General features: G+C 39.7%; 1 protein-coding gene across 4 annotated transcripts in view; it reads right to left on the reverse strand.

The window, feature by feature from the left end:
• The window catches only part of RASA3 (RAS p21 protein activator 3), a 129,503-nt gene that overhangs the window by 13,804 nt on the left and 96,753 nt on the right, over nucleotides 1-18,946 (reverse strand). For 3 of the 4 annotated variants that reach the window (XR_014617004.1, XM_084226348.1, XM_084226349.1), the window contains exons 7-17: nucleotides 16,947-17,019; nucleotides 12,666-12,745; nucleotides 8,521-8,625; nucleotides 7,866-8,022; nucleotides 6,944-7,092; nucleotides 5,157-5,271; nucleotides 4,231-4,305; nucleotides 3,243-3,366; nucleotides 1,970-2,076; nucleotides 1,269-1,346; nucleotides 302-379 (exon numbers count right to left, since the gene is read on the reverse strand). Coding sequence is in view for 3 of the 4 variants with exons in the window: in XM_084226348.1 (XP_084082474.1) it covers nucleotides 302-379; nucleotides 1,269-1,346; nucleotides 1,970-2,076; nucleotides 3,243-3,366; nucleotides 4,231-4,305; nucleotides 5,157-5,271; nucleotides 6,944-7,092; nucleotides 7,866-8,022; nucleotides 8,521-8,625; nucleotides 12,666-12,745; nucleotides 16,947-17,019 (1,141 nt within the window). In the remaining variant the exon portion in view is untranslated. Of the gene's footprint in view, nucleotides 1-301; nucleotides 380-1,268; nucleotides 1,347-1,969; nucleotides 2,077-3,242; nucleotides 3,367-4,230; nucleotides 4,306-5,156; nucleotides 5,272-6,943; nucleotides 7,093-7,865; nucleotides 8,023-8,520; nucleotides 8,626-9,264; nucleotides 9,288-12,665; nucleotides 12,746-16,946; nucleotides 17,020-18,946 lie in introns of those variants that run through there. The other variant, XM_084226350.1, reaches the window with a different exon arrangement.

An 18,946-nucleotide genomic window follows, 5' to 3' on the forward strand; every position in this document is an offset into this window, starting at 1 on the left:
TCTTGCACTTCCTTTTGGACTAAGCAATTTTCATCACAGATCTGCAGCATTCTACAAAGTACACACATCTCAAAAGCTCTAAGCAGCAGCTTATTAATCCAACCTATTTATTAACTAGAAATAGATGCAAAGAAATTTTATTACTGATGTGTATAATTTGATAAAAGTTTCTTGAATATTAGTTATCAGGAGTCTGCTTTTCTCAACATAATTCCTGGTTTGCCAACAGTATGTATTGCTTTCTAGGATTCAACTTCAACAGCACAGCAGGATTTTTAGAACCTCCACATGTATTACTTACATTTTTTACTGCATCTGCATATTTCTGTTCATTGAAATAGTCATAAAATGTAGCCATGTAAGATTCCTTGAAATTGGCCTGAAATACAAAGCCAAACCCAAGCATATCATCATACAGTTTATCTAGAAAATATTATTGTTAATATTAGCAGGTCAGGAGGAAAACCACTGCAGACAGACAGTTTTTTTTTCCTGGCCAGAAGTAAAATAAGCAAATTGCTGCTTTCATGTTATACAGCACACATTCACTAGTACCAAACTTTTATTTCAGAGAGGCAGCAGAATGCATTTCATATGTTCAGTTACTACAGTTAATAATGCATTCTTCAAATGCTTCAAAATCCTGCTTTGGTTTTAATTTTTCCTCCTGACAGTAAGTGTAAGAAAAATAATTCTGCTGTCTTGAAGGACTCATAACTGAGGTACATTCACCTGTGTGAATCCTAACAAGACCCCAATCACCCCAAATTACCACCAGCTATAGGAGTGTGGTGCCTTAGGTACACTTATTTCAATCAAACATCCAGAGTATGGGCACCTAGCTCTAATCTCACAACTGACAGAAAAGTGAACTGGTATGAAAAGGAAAGTATTGCCTTTTTCCTTACTGGGTGACTTTTCTCAGTTGGAAACAATCTATTAAGCCCTGGAGAGCTGCTGATCATGTATCACAGATAAGTAGAGAACTTCACAAGCTCTCCTGATCACTGTCCTTCTTCCAAAGGAAGGAATGAAGAGCTCTGAAACAGACTTCTAGATTGGTCACACAATTTTGCTTTACTGAAATCTAGTTCTGATTAAGACAGATTTAGTTTTCCTCTAAATATGAGAGGCTTATAATCAAAGCAAACATAACCAGTTTTGCATGAGCCTAGTGCAACTCAAGAACTTAATTACAATTAACGATAAAAGACTTAAAAAAAATCACTTTCCAAAATTAAGTCATTAAATGAAAATAGCATACTTACAGATTTAGATTTTGATAAGCTGCCTAGTGTTTGAATGGTTTTAGAGATAAGTGTCAAAGTTCGAGAAGTCTGAGGATCCTAGGAAGGAGAACAATATTATATGGACTAGCTAAAATAATGAATAGAGGAAGGTAAACTATATTTCTTCTTTCTTATTTCACTTGTGGAAGAGGAACAAAAAAATAGAAAAGATCCCTAAGAAAACACTGCAGGAAAAAAATTGCTTTTATATTAAAAGGCTTTTGGCTCGTAAGCCATCATACTCCATAGCTTCAGAGATCCAAAGGAAATCACTTACAAAACAAAAACAAGGCTGTCCACATCCTTCCCACATCCAATAAGAACAACTACTAGAAGCCTGACATATGTTGTTTACCATACAAAATATTTCCAACACTGCTGCCAATCAAGCCAGCATTAATGTGGCAAGAATGAAGCAATGAACTTTTTTTCCACAGCAGCTTAGACCATCTACCTTGTTTGTCCTTAAATTTCACTCTTCTTCCAACATCTCCCAGGTTCTTCACATACAAAGTCATTCAACATATGCTTCACAGCCAAGACAGATATAACAGATCTTTGAACTAACACAGGTACTTTTCCTGAAGGCTATTAAAAGAACTGAAGAAGGAACCTCGATAGAGAGACTCTGGTGACAGAACCATAAACACAGCTAGAAAGAAAACTGATTCAGTACTTACTGGATGGTGTGGTGTAAGCTGAAAGAGGTTTGGAGAAAGAATGGCAGGAGCAAAGAACCTCAGGAAAATAAAGCTGCTGACAGCTGTGTACCTTACATCTAGGTCACCTATTAAAAAAAAAAAAAAAAACAAGACCTCTACTCAGCATTTCAATAATCCTTCCTGAAAAGCCTCATGAAATTATCAGAGCCTTGAGAGAGCTAACTCAAGCATGTGCTGGATAATGTATGTATTTGAGAGTTACAGGATTAACTGGTGACAGAGGATTTGGAGCCAGAGATCAGCTAACCCAACCCAAGGAAATGTCAATGAGAGCCTCTAAAAAATAACCAGGTTCATAACATAAGCTGCAAGAACATCATTCACTTTCCCATCACAGCGGGAATTTCAGAGAGACCTGCTATTCCATATATGCACTGTATGATGAATAATTTACACAGTTTATGAAATGTTCAGCACAGAGGCCAAGTCTCAGTTACCTACTTATAGCCCTGAGCACAAGTGTTGTACAGACTCCTAATGTACCTATTCCAGTTGGTAGTTACAGAAAATACATTTTACTTATTTAGTTAAACATAAAATAAAGAGCACGACAGCACAGTCAATGGTGTTCTGCTTGAGCTTGCCTACTCTAAAGTGACTGTTTAAAAGCTGAACTTGTATTAGTCTCTCCAAAACTTCCCTACTGTAATCTGCTTCCCTTCATGAAAATACATAGCTAGGTTGTTTTGCTTAATTCTGGTTTTACATTGCCCACTTACTCTCACAGAGTCAAAACAACTAAGAGGGACTGGAAAGAGCTGTCTCTTGACAACCAAAAAACCTTTGCATCACATGGGCTCCTAAGAGCAGTGAGCTTGCAGCAACTCCAATTTATAGACTGGCTTTTATTACAGACTGACACATAAGCAGAAAATAATTCCACTGCGTGGAATCTGCAGAATGAGCCATTACAAAATCATGAACGTTTGAAAATGGAGTATGCTTTGCAAATACTGAATCTAGAAAAGATCATCACAATGACCTGTTAAAATGCTGTTTTCCTTAGAAAGATGTTTAAGAAAAAACTCCAATCATCATAAAAAAATCATGTTCCTTTGTGGAATGAATAAACGATGAGAAAACAGCATTAACATACTGCAAATATTATTTTGGATAAGCTACTGCTCACATATCACATACTAAATTCAACAGGGATCATGCAGACTGCTAGACTACACCTGTATTTAAAAGCTATCAGTTATGTAAAATAAAATTATATGTATAAACTCACCTTGAAAACGTTTGGCAGCTGATTCTCTCAGTGAAAAGAAAATATCACACATCACTGTAGGACAGCTTACACCAGATTTTGTAATTACAGTAAAAATACGATCAACATACTGCCTCAGATTTTCCTGAAAAAATGCAAAGATTATGACAAAATTAGTATAATTTTCTGCTGTGGGAAGTGGCACTATTCCTGGTTTTATTCATAGTGGCATCATTAAAAGATTCCCACTTTCAACATTATACACTTGAAAAACAAACTCTCACTCAATTATACTGTTTGGGAAATGCACATGTTCAAGAAGAGTAAAAATATCATTCCTATTAAACCAAATATTAAACGACACGGCCACATGGCAAATCATTCCTTCTCTAGCACTCTTTACTACATCATCAGCAGAATCATAGAAACATTAAAGCTGGGAAAGATCTCAGATCATTGAGTCCTACAGTTAACCCAGCCTTGCCAAGTCCACCACTAAACCATGTCCCCACATGTGCCACATCCACAAGCCCTTGTACATTTCCAGGGAGGCTGATTTCACCACTTCCTTCAGCAGCCTATTCCAGTGCCTGACCACCTTTATGAAACTTTTCCCCAAGAAAAGTTTGCACTTTAAGCCTCCCCTGATGCAACTTGAGGTGTCTTCCTCTCATCCTGTCACTTGTTGCTTGTAAGAAGAAGCTAACCCCCACTTTGCCACAACCTCCTTACAGCTGAAGAGAGAGGGATCTCCCCAGAGCCCCCGTTTCTCCAGGTTAGCCACAGGCTAAGTTATCCCTGTCCTCAGGGCAGCAGGAGAAGTCATTAACTTTCTACAGGTATTGCATTTATAGCATAATGTAAAGATGTTGTGATTATAAGGGTGGTGTCAAGAAAGCTTACAGTGTATTCTAATGAATGACAAAATTATTTGCAAGATCAAACTTCTGAGGACCTCAGTTAAACTTGATGGTATAAACAGAGACTGTCTTCAAAATCTAATGCATACCCTGTTATTTTCCAGGTTTTCACCATCTTTTAATTTCACAGGATCAATTTCACAAGGTTTATGCCCCTGGCAGATCTAGAAAAAAAATATAGTTAACAACTGACAATTTTACAAAACATTTTGTAAAAAGCATAATCTGTTAGCTTTTGAGATGAGAGATAAAAAACAAAAGCCAACTTTATAAACAGTATTTTTTTCTTTTAACAGCAAAGGTAAATTATGCGTGATCTTTATTTTTTTCCAAAAAGCAGCATTAATTCATTCTACCCTTTCCTTGAACTGAAATGCAGAAGTGTTCTTTAGACTCTCCTAAGCAAGGCTGTTCAAGAAAACAGTCAACTTTGAAAGTATACCCATTTTCTTTAAAACTTGACATTTTCTGATGAAACATTAAGACAAGAACAGCTGAAGAAACTGTCAAATCATTTAAAGGAAGTCTGTGGTCCAAAGTATTGCCCAATTACAGCACTAAAATACCCACACCCACCATTCTGGACTGGATAGATAATAAACCATTGTTCCAACATGTGCATCACATGCACAGTTATCTAAGAATAACTGCATCCCTTTATACCCACTGGATGAAATGCATTACTTATAGCTTCACAACAGCTTTCTATTGTATACACTATTTATTAATTTCTCAGAAACACTATATGCTAATTTTTATAAATCAGAGTAATGTGGTTTAATAAAAATAGAAATTTTCCCTTTTCCTTTAATGGACTCCAACTGTTTCTGAATTGGGCGACTCAGCTGTGGCTAACCTAACACACAGGATTTTAATGCAGAAACAAGCTATTAATAGCTATTAAGCTATTAGACATTATTCTTAAAAAATGTTCTTAATATGAGAAGCAATAAACAGTATTTGTTCCCTGAAGGCCTTTACATTTTACCAAATAAACAGTCTGAACTATTCTTACCTCATCTATAATTGGCTTTAGTGTAACTTGCAGATAATGCATCCCTGCCAGTTTCATTGTCTCATCAATGCACTTGGAAGTTAACGAGTTTCCTCTGAAAATGGTGTTTGGATCTCTGGAAGTGAACAGTTTTCTGTAATTTAGTCTCTTTGTAATGAACTGCTAGTACATGGAAATAAAAGCAGCATGAAAGGTGACAGAATTCTAGGTTTGAATACACAAGCAAAACCTCCCTTTGACACTGCCATTAAATGTAGTTATGCAGCATTTAGTGCATTTCCAGGGTCTAAGAGAAAAGCAGCAGCCTTGGAAAATTCAGAGGGACTACAGATCTTCATTGTATTAGTACTGTGTGCTCAGTACACTATCCTAATACACAGTGACACACAGGCTCAAATCCAAGAGGTCTACAGCACAAATCTGGGAAACACATCTGTTTTCACATGCTACTGAACAGTGCTAATTTGAGTAAGGGAAAGAGGCAGTGACTTCAGTCTCACAACTACACTGGATATTGCACACGACCTACTACTTGCACCTACAAAATAAGTACTTGTGAGCTGAAAGAAAGAAGAAAACACAGGCTCCAAAGGCACTGCTATATTTTCTAAGGGACTTAGAGCCCTGTTCTGTGATAACACAGTGGAGACCCCAGTTCAGCCCTGATAACTGTGTGGCAAGGTGGCACCTTGCAGACTCTCAGGTTTTCCTAAAAATCTCTTGCACAGAACTCATCTTGTATCAGTCACAGCCTCTGTGACTGATAAAGCTTCAGCCAACTGCTCTATCATGTACCTGTACCTCCCTGTTCAGCAATTTACTTTATGCAAATAGATACATAGCCAATGTCCTCCTCTACAATATGTACCTTTGCTGCTTTTTTACCAAACTACCATGACTGACTAGGGATCAGCAAGTTTCCTCATGCTACAGCAACCATGCTGCTTCAGTCAACCTGCAGTTCAGAAAAAATACACCTGCCTACAGGAAAGAAAACACTTTATCCCTCAGACACTCTGAAAAGAGCCAACCCACACAAAGATTTTATTTTTTCTAAGGAAGTTTACAGTCAGTATCTGTCATTCCACCTGACTCCCAATTTGCTCTTCTACTGTTAGTCAAGAGCATGACTACACAGGCACAAGGACTGTGGCAGCAAATATTCTTTAGGATCTGCTTGGTATGAACACTAGATCTTACACTACTGAACTATCAGCCCACCAGTAAGACAAACAAGAAATTAAAAAGAAGCAGCTGAAAAAACCCAATTTCATTTTCTGCCCTCTCATGCCAAATTCAGTCCCATCCTTAATCCTTCACCCTCTAACGGGGACAACCAGACACACAGCTTGCCTTAAATATTTATGATTAGGAAGAAACTTGCTTGTTGTTTTGAACAAATTCAACAAACAGTTCCTCAGCACTAAGTGATTTATTAGCACACAATAAAGCTGAAATTATTTCATATTTCACATGTAGAAGGTAATGTAGAATTTCAGTTATCATATATACTTAAGACTGAGTAAAAATCCCTGCTCTCACATGTTAGAATAGTCCTGCAAATCATTTTCACAAAAAATGATGGGAATTCCTCCTAAAGGTCAAATTAACCAGATCTTGAGAGCAGTGAAAGAATTTAGAAAGAACTCTGCCACACAGTAGGAAGAACATGAAGGACCCCAGCATTTTCTTCTGAAATGGCATATTTCTAGAAACTGAGTGGAGGATTCTAGCACTAGCCAATGCAGTTTAGGTATTTTTGATAGGAGTTTGGTTTTGGTACTTACTGAGTTCTCTTCACTTCAGCATTCGCAATGGCACTTATGAAAGGCACAATTCTGCCATAGTGTAAGAAAAGCCTGACAAGAGGAATGGCCGCTTCCTGTTTTTCTCTGCAAACTTCACCCAAAATATGTGCAGCTGATGCTGAAACAGGCTGAACAGTGGAAGATAAAAACTTTGAGAAATCCTTCCAGGACAACCATTCTTTCCTTCTCTTCCCATTAGCTTCTTAATGCAGAACCCCCCCACAACTAGCAATGGCTAGTTACCCAAATGTCTGTATATGACGTGAGTGGATGCCACATCCCAGTTTTTGTGGGCTATAAGCTCTGGTCACAAGAGGGCAGCAATTTAAAAACTACTACAGTACAGTCTCTCCTTATCTCCCACATTTTTAATGGCTGTATTTTCAGTAAATGTCACTTGCCTGGGAAGCAAGTGAAGAGAAAGAACTCTATCTAACCCTTTGCAATTTCAAGTCCCAGTGAGTACAAGAAGGAGTTCTTTTAGGGAAAAAACAAAAGCACCATTACAACTGTAAAAAGTACACATAAGGGGACACATGGTCCAAATCTCTGACGTTTCAGAATAAGTTCTTGGTTTGGGTTTTTCTCAATTATGCAAACAAGCCTGCTCCTGTCCAGTAAAGGTAAACAATTGAAATTAAAAAATCACTGAGAATGTGCTGCTTCTAAAACCACTGTGTTCCTGGGTCTGCCTTCGCCCACAGAATAGAGATAAAGATCTCTGCAAGGACTGAAAACAAGCACAACGGATATGCAGAGCTTAACAAGGCTCTGAGGTCTGGAAGGAAGCGCTGACCTCTCTGGTAATTACACAACTATGGTACCAGCAAGACTGACAAATCTTCAGAGACCCCTGTGAAGATGATCTGCAAGCAAGCAACAAACAACACAAGCAAATTACCTCAACATCTGCAGATTTTAGCAGGACATCTCGCAGGGGACTGTAATAGTCTGAGGAAAAAACATGGTCCTCAGTGTAAACCACATTTAACCTTAAGGAACCGAGGTCATCAGGTTTCAATGACTTGTTACCATTATCTCTGGGCTGCAGAAAATACCTGATATGCAAAAACAGGACAGAAACTTAGCACTGAAACACAAGATTTTCTCAGGCTATACATGAGCGTAGAGAAACTCTACAGATACACAGAGTATTTCTATATGTATCAAACTCCTGAGAGCTCTGAATCAGACTTCTTAATTAAGTTTGCCAGTCTGTTTTGCACCAACTGCAACATGGGAAGTTCTGAACACAAAGATTTATGTAGATATGATTAAAACCCACACACTAAAACCATAGCACTGCTGATGAACTGCAGTAAATAATATAAAAACAACTTACTAGAACTCCCACATGCTACAGAGAGGCAGACTGAAACCTCTAATCACATTATCAAAACTTCTTGTTCTTACACTTGCTAAGATTACTTTGGCTTGCTTACAAAAAAGATACAAATTAAATCCATTTAAACTTTATCACATATCAGTAATTACTCTTAAATCTTCAGAGTAGGCATATGTTTCTACTTATTCTCTAAAAGAAAAATGTCAAATACCATGCTTCATAAGAACTGGACTGTCGGAGAAATTTCAAAGGGAGTCTCAGTTCTCCTAGAAACTCATCACCAAACTTCAAGTTACTGGCATTCCAAAGATCAACCCTGTAATAAAAACGAATAATTTAAAATACTATTTAGAAATTAAAATTATACTACTAATAATAAAAAATCCCAACATTTTTTCCAAATTTGCAAGGGTTTTTCCCCTGAATTCTATTGAGTTAGAAAGACTTGAAACTGTACAGCAATCATTTCTAAATAGTAAAGAGATAACCTTACCTTAGACTTCTGAAGCCTTACAATTCACCTCCATAAAACATCAGTGAAAAATATCATTCAGATTAACTTTTCTCATCTGTACTGTTTCCACTGTCCATATTGATAAAGATTCAGATTGCTGTCTGGCTATCCCAGATAATGGAAAAATACAGGCAAAATGGACACCAGGGGAAAAGGCACAAAGTTATTTATTTAAGGGCTATATATTGTCAGTTCCTGTCTAATTTGGGATTACCAACAGCTAAGCAGCAGCTTTAAAGAATTAGTTCTACACAATTTTTCCCTGTTGCTAGCTCTTAGGAAAACTCCTGTGTCAAGCATACATACTTATGGCACCTAAACTGGTTCTGTAGGATAGGTTCAAAGCTGACACCTAAACTGGTTCAAAGCTGTAGGATAGTTCTACCATTCAGTAGAATCTGTGTACTGGCTGAAGCTTATACAAATTTTGGCACTCGGTACCTCACATTTGGGAAGTTGTGGTAGATGATCCTTTCTTCCCTTTCATGTGCTCTTCAACATCTGGATGGAAAACAACTGCAGCGAGATTCAAAGCAGAAGTACTGGTGTCCAACCTGGCGTGTAGGTTAATGCTACTGTACCCACCTTGAGGCAAGGGTTTCAAACTCCAGGGTATTTGCTTCTGTTTGTATTTTAAGGTTTTCTCTAAGAACTATTTTTATTAAAAAACAAGATCAGCTGACTATTTTGCAGCTATGTGACAGCTTGAATGTGCCTTAAACTTTTGAGGGGAAAGACGGTACAGGGAAAGAAACGCAAGTTTTCAACTAATGACAATTTTCAGAAGAGCAACTTTAACTTGGATAAGGTGCAAATTCATCCAGCTGTGGATGTACTTACACAACCCTCCTGGTGCCAAGCAAGTCACAGCAGACTGGCCAAGGAACAGATGTTGACAGTTCTGTTAAAGGTTTATTCTAGTTCTGTTAAAGGTTTATTCTATCTTATGCAATCACAGAATGCGTTGCTTTTAAATCCTCTGAGCCTTGCATCTCTCAACAGTGTCTCCTGCATCAGCTGTCATACACTAGACACACCATCAGCTCACACTGCATGCCTGCTAGGTAAAGTTCTCTAGACTGATAATTTGGATAGTATTTCTGCAGGGCAAGAGCTCTCCATATGGAAAAAAAGTCTTTGAAAATTTGACCTTCACTCTCCTTTCTCCATATTTGATGGATTATTATCTTGCAAACCAGTTCAGACAGCTAAAAAGCAGCTTCAGGAGGAGAGGAATCTTTAAGCCTATTTACACAGTCAAACTTACAATTTACCAAGTATTTACAGGCTACTGGCTTCTAGTTTATCCAAACTCATTTAAGATACCAACTAGCAATATCACTTTCAAGCACAGACAGCTAAAGCATTTCCCCAAAGTTACAGAAAAAAATCAGTGCAAAGGATCTGTACAAGAGGAACTAAAAATTCAAAGTAGATCTCACACTACGCAGTAAGCAAAGCAGGCATACAGATTCTGAAGTTATTGCTTAGCGCTCTTGGAGTATAAAGAATAAACAGAACTTATTAAAAATGTTAATACACAGATCTCAGAGTCTAAAAGATCACTGTTTCCCAAGATTTTTAGAAGGCAAAATTATGACAAGTGTTATTCTGAAACTGGTCGGATTGTAGTCACAGAAAGAAACAAACAGGAGAGAGGGGGAGGAGGAACAATGAATTCACCAGAACATCTGGTCCCCAAGTGTTGATATGCCCTGCCTACAACTTCCTACACCCACTGAAAAAGAGAAAACTTTTCATAGCTTTAGAGAGAAATCATGAGAGACTAAGTCTCCTCTGTACCCTGTGGAATTGTATCTGTCTTTCTCAGGAGAGGAAAAAGAAAACAATCCCCAAACCCATAAATTGTATGATCTGTCCAGAGGGCCTGGGGGCAATCTAACTCTCACTAAACAGAGTGGAGGAAGTAAGTGGGGGTGGAAGTGGAACCCAAGATGGAAACAAAAACACACTGTCCCACAGGGGACAAAAGCTCTAAGGAGAATTTGCCCAACCAAGACTGACTCTATCTGCTTTTGCCTGTTATTTAAGCACTTAATCTTTTCCTAACTATTTTGCAAGCCTCCTCTGAAACTATTCATCTGTACCACACTGTAATATATCGGTTTTCAGGAATAACAGACTTTTCTGAAGCACAGCTCCGCATCCTTTATTGCTGCAGAGAAGTCATTTGCCTAGAAAATATACTTAGCAAGTAAAACAACTGTGTAATTTGTGTAATTTCATTTAGTCCAGTAGTATAAAATAAGAATAATTGAAATAGTAAGCAATATGTAACTGCTGTACACCAATGTCTAGCGTCTCCTTCAAAACTATTGAAAAATCTATCAGAGAATCCTTGCTTCCATTTAAAATCAGTGCATGGCTGGGCACCATGGTTATCAAGACTAGACTGGGCCTTCTGAGACATGGTGTAGTTTCCCAGTTCATCACATACATCCCATGGAGTATGGGGCACATTACTTCGTATCTGCCTGCACAGTGAGAAGCTTTGCAGACAAACAGACTAGTGCTGGGGCTGGGTCACCTGCTATGCTGCAGCACTGACAGCACCAAAGCAGCTCAACACTGCACCTGGGCCTTGGCTTTTGCTCCCATGAGTCAGCTGCGGGTTGCCCCTAAACCAGCTACCTCTGCAGTGCCTGATGCAAATGTTCTCAGTGAAGGAGCACAGCTCTTGCCTCTCCCAGTATGAATAGCTTCCCTTTCCTGTCTCAGAGCCATGGCAAACACCAATCTATCAATGCCCCTGGAGTGCTGTCACACTGCATTGACAGCTACATGAAGCAGCAGCTGTCACATCAGAACAGCCCTCGATCCATTCATGAACACAGATGTGTTTTACTTGCTGGGAGCAAGTATTGTTCCCCTTTCCCGCTTTCCCCTCCTTTCCTTAGAGCCAGCTGTGATCCTGCAGGAAGTATGGAACTTCCTGGGAGACACCTCACTGCCTCTCTAGCAAGAACATATGGGGAGGGAGGCAGTGCTACTATTCTTCCTCCAAATGCTACCATAAAGGAGAGGTGAATTTCTCACCACCTGATGCAGAAATAGCAGTACTCATTTACTGTGCACCAGATGGCCCAAGCCTCCAAGTTCCAATAGTATCTGATGGTAAAATGCATGTGACACAAGTTTTGCACCTCCTATTGTTTTCTCACCACTCTTCATTCTCACCTGTCCCCCCACAGACAATGCTGACTGGCCTCAGCAGGTTTTAAAATAGCACTAAGAGAGTAGCAAAGGGTGGGGTTGGATTTTTTTGGCTTTGAAATCAGAGTTGCTTTTTTCCTGTGCAATTGATTTCACTTTTATCGTAGCAAATCTTGCAATAAAGGGTAAGCAGGAAGGCAAAAGTGATGAGAAACTGTCTCTGCCCCACAAACACTCTTGAGTTCAAGAGTCTCCTTTCAGGGAAGAAGGACCTTATACAGGTTGCTAAAATTAAGTGACAAAAGAAAATATACTCTGTAACTTAGAGCATCACAGAGCCTCTGGGCTGTCCTGGGAAACTGAGGGAGGGAGGAAAGGAGAGGCCAGACACAAAAGGCTGTGCTTAATGACAACTATACCAGTATACACACCGTGCACATGAGAAACAAAGGAAAATAATAGGGATCTCTCGTGCATCAGAACCACCGCACATATTCAAGAGAGAATCTCCAGGACAGTGGAGGTAAATAAACATACAGATACCGTGACAAAAACTCATCTTGATTTATCAACAGAAAAACCATGCTTGCCACTTTTTAAACAGACTCTACTACAAAGTTACACAACTCTGGAAAACAATTTTGTGCTAATAATGCATTTTATATTACCTAATCTCCATTTTGTCCACTTCATCTACATCTTCAATGTCAAAATGGGATTTCTTGTTGTAGCTACTGGGTCTTGTAACCTAATAAAAAGGAGGAAACCTTTAGCAGCTTGATCTGATAAAAAAACATTCTGATGTAACTTTCACAAAGCTTTGGAAGAGCACAGTATTTTACTATCAGCCGTAACTTCAGTACTGATACTGAAAACATTCATGTAAGTGAATAAACATATTGACTAAACAGATTACTGTCTATAAAGTGGTGGTTACACAATCATTTCCAAGAGTAAGCAGATAGTCCATACTTGTTTTACAGAGAAAACCATCTTTAATATTACTACAGCACTTTAAGATTACTTTGACAACAGAAAAACACCATTGAAAGGAGCACCACTTTCATAATCCATCCCGGGAAAGAAAAGGGCAATTAATACTTGTTTTAAATACAGCTGTACAACAGATGCCCTGAGGCACTTCACAGAGCACAGGGGAGGAACCACAACCACCCTTAAAAACATTTTGCAGTGTATCCAATTAAAATTAGGAAGTTCTTCCTGTCCTGATATCCTGGAAGTTAATTTAACTTGCCCATACAACAAACACCAAGAACACCAAGAGACCCTAGCCTGTGTTATACATATCAGAATACAGAAGCAGCTGCACAGTTCACCAAACATATTTGCAAGACTGATTAACTGGAAAGCACAGGCAAAAAAAAAAAAAAAGAAAAAAGTATAGAGTATTAGCATAAAAAGTTTTGGTACAAACATTTCTTAAAATTTGTGATTGTAAGAACACTTCGGTGGTTGTATTTTTGCACAGTGCGTCAGAAACTTAAGAAAAAGGCTACCCCACCCAGAAACCACAGCAGGAACTGATCAAGTGCAAGGGTGTATGATGATGTGTGGGTTCAGCTCTTGGTTGCACACAGAAGCTGAACTTTATTGTATGTTTGAATATGCTTCTGGCTTAATACTCCTCACCCACAAAAACTGGCTTTTATTGTAAACTTGACTATTTGGTTTTGTACTGTACATGAAATGCAAATGGCAATTGAGGGAGACAATGATACAGCTGCCTAAGTGGAGAGGGACCAGAAAGCAATCTTTGGCAGCAAACACTCAGAGCCTTTTTATATGTGTATGTGTGAGGCAGACAACATTTTCGAAGTGATACACAAAAACTAAAAGGTACTACCAGCAGCACTGGAGACCAAATGCTCCAGACTAATGGAACCAAATGCACCTGGTAAGCACAGTGGATTTAAATACAGTCTACAACTTCAGCAGTTGAACACAAGTTTCCTCACCCTAGCCTTGCAAACACTTCACTGCTTCTGCAAAGTATCCTACAGGTCTGCAAATGACAGTTTCTACTACCACTGTGAAGTTTATGGTGGAATTTTTAATAATGAAGCAAACTTTTAAGTCTCTTTCTATCTGTAGCACAGGAGTCATTACAAGAAGCTGTAGCATAGGTGTAACTTCTGGCATGTCCCTTCTAAGTAAACACTTTCTCAGAAGTTTTGCTGGCATCTGCAAGTATGACATCTCTCTGTTCACCCATATGATTACTTAGTGTGCACATCAATACTGCTGAAGAGTGGTATTCCAAAAAGGATAGCTGTATGGAACTGGAGATGAGGAACCTCCCAGTCCACAGGGCTAATGCAGCTGACCCACAACATTGTACAATAAAGGGGGCATAACTCTGCTTCGTTGCCCCTTCACCCGGGAAAGCTGGAAAGCCATTTATCAGCTGCTCAGGCTTTTTTCAGCACATTTAAGTTTACAAACAGGGCCCCAGCACTTGCCTCTTGAATTCCTATAAGAAGACCATTTTGCTGTAGCTCCACACCACACTGTAGCTGAAGCAGTGGTGAAAATGGCTCCTATCAGGTGCAAGTTTCACTCACCACACCCCTCAAATAAGCCCTTCTATTTTCCAAACCAACAATAAGTTCTCTTTCACTTAGAAAATTAAATCTGTGTAACTTTTTGGTTGTAGAAAGGAAAGCACCCATTACTGTCTTTTACAGACCAGCTTCTTCCTTGGAGGCTTGGACAATCACTGTGCTAGCATGCTGCAGAAAAGCTGATGAAGCTGTTCAGAAGCACAAAGTGACACTGCTGCCAACAGCCTGAATCTCTCAGCTCCACAGGAATTGGAGCACTTCCTTTGCATGCACCAGCCACAGGTCTGCCCACACCTCATTAGTGAATGTATTTCCCAGGCACAGCAGTTCTACTGAACCTTGTTCCTTGAAGATGTTTAGCCTAATTTGTACTACCTACTCTCAAAATGACAGAAATCTATGATGGCTCTGTCTGCAGAGCTATGTTTATATTTCAGAGCTCTGGCTGATTCAGTCATTTCCCAAGCTCTGCTCTTACCAGCACAGAATTCATTTTGCTCCGAGTTAGCAGAACAACTGTGGCATGGGCTTGAGTTCAGGTTTTACTTTTGCTGGAACTTTCACACAACCCAGCTCTCACATAAAGGCAGGCTAAGCAAGCCCCCAGCCCCCTCTCTCTCGACTCCAGCTGGAAGATGCTTTGTTTCTCTCCTTCCTCTCCACCTGCCAAATTCAGTGTTTAAATACCAAACATTTTCTGTTTCTGCAGCACACAGAAGGATGAGGAATCAGGTGAAGTTTTTGTGGCTTACAGTCTAAGTTTCCTGAACTACATTCTCAATAAAAAGTTCTCACTGACAGGCTCCTCCAGAACTGCCTATGTTAAAATAAGGAAGCCCATCTTGAGTTTACTTACTTATAGCATGACTCTCATATCACTGCCAAAGACCACAGTTCTGGGCCAGGTGAGGGACTGAAATCCTGGGTGAACACACAGACACCTCAGTGCAGTTTCAACACTTGGTCTCACAGGACCTCTGCCCCTCTAAAGTGCCCATGCAGCAATTCCACAGAGCCTCATGGAGCCAGGAACCAGGCACAAAAGTTCACTGCAAGCAGGGCAGCTATATCCTAGGATGAGATGTCCTGGGTTAGCAGAGCAAAGATCACCTTAGAAAGCTCTCCTGGCCTACCCTCATGGCTTCCAGCCCTCCAGAAAGTGCTCCTACCAATCAGGAACCTGCTAAATCTGTTCCTTGTATCCAAACACATTACATCAACAAGAGCATGTTTCTGCTGGTATGACAGACTTTGATTGGTCAGTACAACTACTGGCTTCTAGGCAAAGATGGTGGTTTGCAGGGGAGGGAAGACAGCAATGTCAAGAATGACATGTACACTTCAGATCTGCACAGTGCAACAGCACTTGTGTGGCTCCTCTCTCCCCAGCTTCCCTTCCTGATGTGGCTGTGGACCAGAACTGATTCCAGAAACCACATCCCTAGGGGCCATCCCTATGGCAGCAACAATTTCTAATGCAAATGTGACCTGAAAGATGCAAGCCATATGAGCAGGAAGAGCTTTTCAATCCATGCCAACTGCACTGTGCTACTCTAGCTTTTTTTCATCAACTTCTTAACTACAGATACTTTCTTGAGGTTCTACTGAAATAGAACAGTCAAGTATAGACCAGGACTATGATATCCAAGAGAAAAAGACAATAATACACATACTTTAGAGGACAAAATGAAAAGTTTCAAGAGATCTAAATTATAAACACATGCACATGTATGTATGGACACACCACAATTAGAGCTACTCCTGCCAAAGAAACCAAAATGAGGACTTTCATATAAGTTATACTTTATCTTAACTGGACTTGTTGAAAATGCTTTGTATTAAATAAAGCTATAGAGGTTTTACCCACTTGGAGAAAAGGCACTAGTATTGCAGCAGACTGGTAGACAGCCAGAACAACCAGTTTAAGTGTATTCTTCCTCTACAGTTTTCAGTATTCCTAAGGACATAACCTTCCTCCCAGTGACTGGGAAAGACAGGGTGGAGCAGCTATAAAAACACAGACTAAGAAAAAAAAAATTTCTCTGTGTGTGTGGTTTGTTCAGGTTTTATAAACTAATTTTTAAATGTGCTTTTTTCAAACCTCTCGTGGGGTGAATTGTGATTAAACGTAAAGCCTGTTGCTCAGAAGTGCCCAACTTGAAGCTTTTCCTACAAAGCACCTGAGGTGAAAGCAGGATACTGCTCCTTCAGCAGACAGCCAGTCTGAGCCTGGGTACTTCTTTCCCCCTCACCATGCTTTGAAACAGTCTTCAAAGATGACAGCTGGCACAACATGGAGCAGGATGCTGTGCCAACTATCCACAGTATAGTATTTCAGCTTATCACCCGCTCCTTTGAAATACCAACCTCAAAATAAAACACTTCATCAAAATGTGGATTGTTGGTCTTCTTTTTAACTTTAGTCTTTTTGGCTTCTGATCTGAATTAAGGAAACAAAAACAAAGAAAAAAGGGTAAGAAATAACATTAGTAGAAGTGTGATCCTAGAAGAGAGCCACTGAGGAGGAAATAGTCAGCCACTTGATTTATCTGATAAAACTGGAATGCCATGTGGCTCCAGCACAGCAAGGCACAGACATTTGCACACATTTAAGAGAGATTCAATGCATTCCTAGTTCTCTAAAGTGGCAGTAATCACATTTTGTTATCCTATTTTAAACACAACTCCTTGCACCCTTATTCCATCACTTGCTTGACATAGTAGAATCTTTTATCTGTACAACTGGCAAGAATGGGGCTCTGAGCAGCAACATTTGGAGGATGGTTTCAGTCTTGATGTGACTCAAAAATTCCTCATACTCTAAAAACACAGGAGACAAAGACTAGCATAGCTATTTCTGTGAGTCATATTTCATAATTCTGGTCTGAAAAATCAATCACTGATTTTCAGTGACAATCAAAAAATCCAGAATGGCTTCTTCAGTAAGAATATTTTTATTGCTGTACAAGCATCCCTTTCCCTGCAGCACCAGCAGCACTTAGTTAATATAGTGGTGAATTATTATGACTAGTGCTGAGCAGAAGTCTCCATTTCTACTGTCCTGTAGGTGTAAGCTGTGGCAGACCTCCTCCCAACCACTCAGCAGGCCTGACCAAGCCCTGCATTGCCCATTCATCCCCGTGCCATCCGCCTATGCCTGCCTTTGAGAAAACAGACACTGACTGCTGGGCTCAAGCCAGCCAATGCATTTCTCACAGGCCAGCCAACAGCTGTTTGATGGCTTCCAAATGCTATGAACCTATGCTTGACTTGTTCTCACTACCTACAAGAGAAAAGCTGTGTGCTGTCCTGTCACCAATCCTACCCTACAGCTCTGCAGGCATAGATAAAACAGATGCAGATGGAGAGGCACATCAGCCATGTGGAAAACTGACCTACTAATCATTTCATCCCAGAATCTATCATTCATTTCTCATGCACCAAAGCTGCTTAGATAGCTTGTAACTGCTTATATTCACTGGACAACTCTGTGTATTTCACAGAGGTCAAGGGAAGCCAGATCTAATTCCCAGTGCTGCTCCAGAATTCTCATGTGAGTTGAATGGGCCTGTACACCAGTATACAATATTTTTCCATCTATAATACAGGCACAGAAAGTTTCTGTCAGGAAGTCTGGTGATTCTAAGTACAAATCACATACTAAACAGCAGCATGTTTGTTGAAATTTTTATGCTTGTCATTGCATAATTGCAGCTCAATAAAGCAGCTTTCCTACTCTAAAATGAGAGGCACTGGAAAATCCAGAGAGGAGAATGATGTACAGATTAAGAATATCCCACTATTCCTAGGAGAAGCTGAGAGATAAGAGACACTAATCTCCTCCAGGACACAGCACAGATTGCCAACCCCATCTCATCAGTCACACTTGCCAATCAGCCTCTTTACTGATAAACCCATCTGGGAGGGGACTGAAGCAGGATGTAGAGCGGGAGGTGATTAAGGCAGCACAATTATTGAGCAATTACAAAGCAGTGAATGGGAATAAGCTGCATGCTGCTGGCTGGAGATAGGAAGCAAGCCTTCTCCCTCTGCCAAAACCCAGATAGGACTAGGATAAGGCTCCTTATTCTGAAGGAAGTACATTATCAATAGTCATACATTATCCACACTGGGGGGCATAGGGAAGCAGACAAAGGTAAATTCAGACATTCAAGAGTTAGTCATTCAGTCTCCTTACAGTTTCAATAACAGCCACCCAGCCAGTCACTTGAAACCAGTTACAGGCTTAAAATGAAGTGTACAAATCAAATATACAAGTCCATTAATGGAAATAAGGCACAACACACCTAGACAAAGATGCAGAATAGAGACAGGCTCAAAGACTCCTCTACACGCAAGGTAAATAT

Source organism: Fringilla coelebs (genome assembly GCF_963513975.1).
Source record: "Fringilla coelebs genome assembly, chromosome: 2".
Classification (NCBI taxonomy): Eukaryota; Metazoa; Chordata; class Aves; order Passeriformes; family Fringillidae; genus Fringilla; species Fringilla coelebs.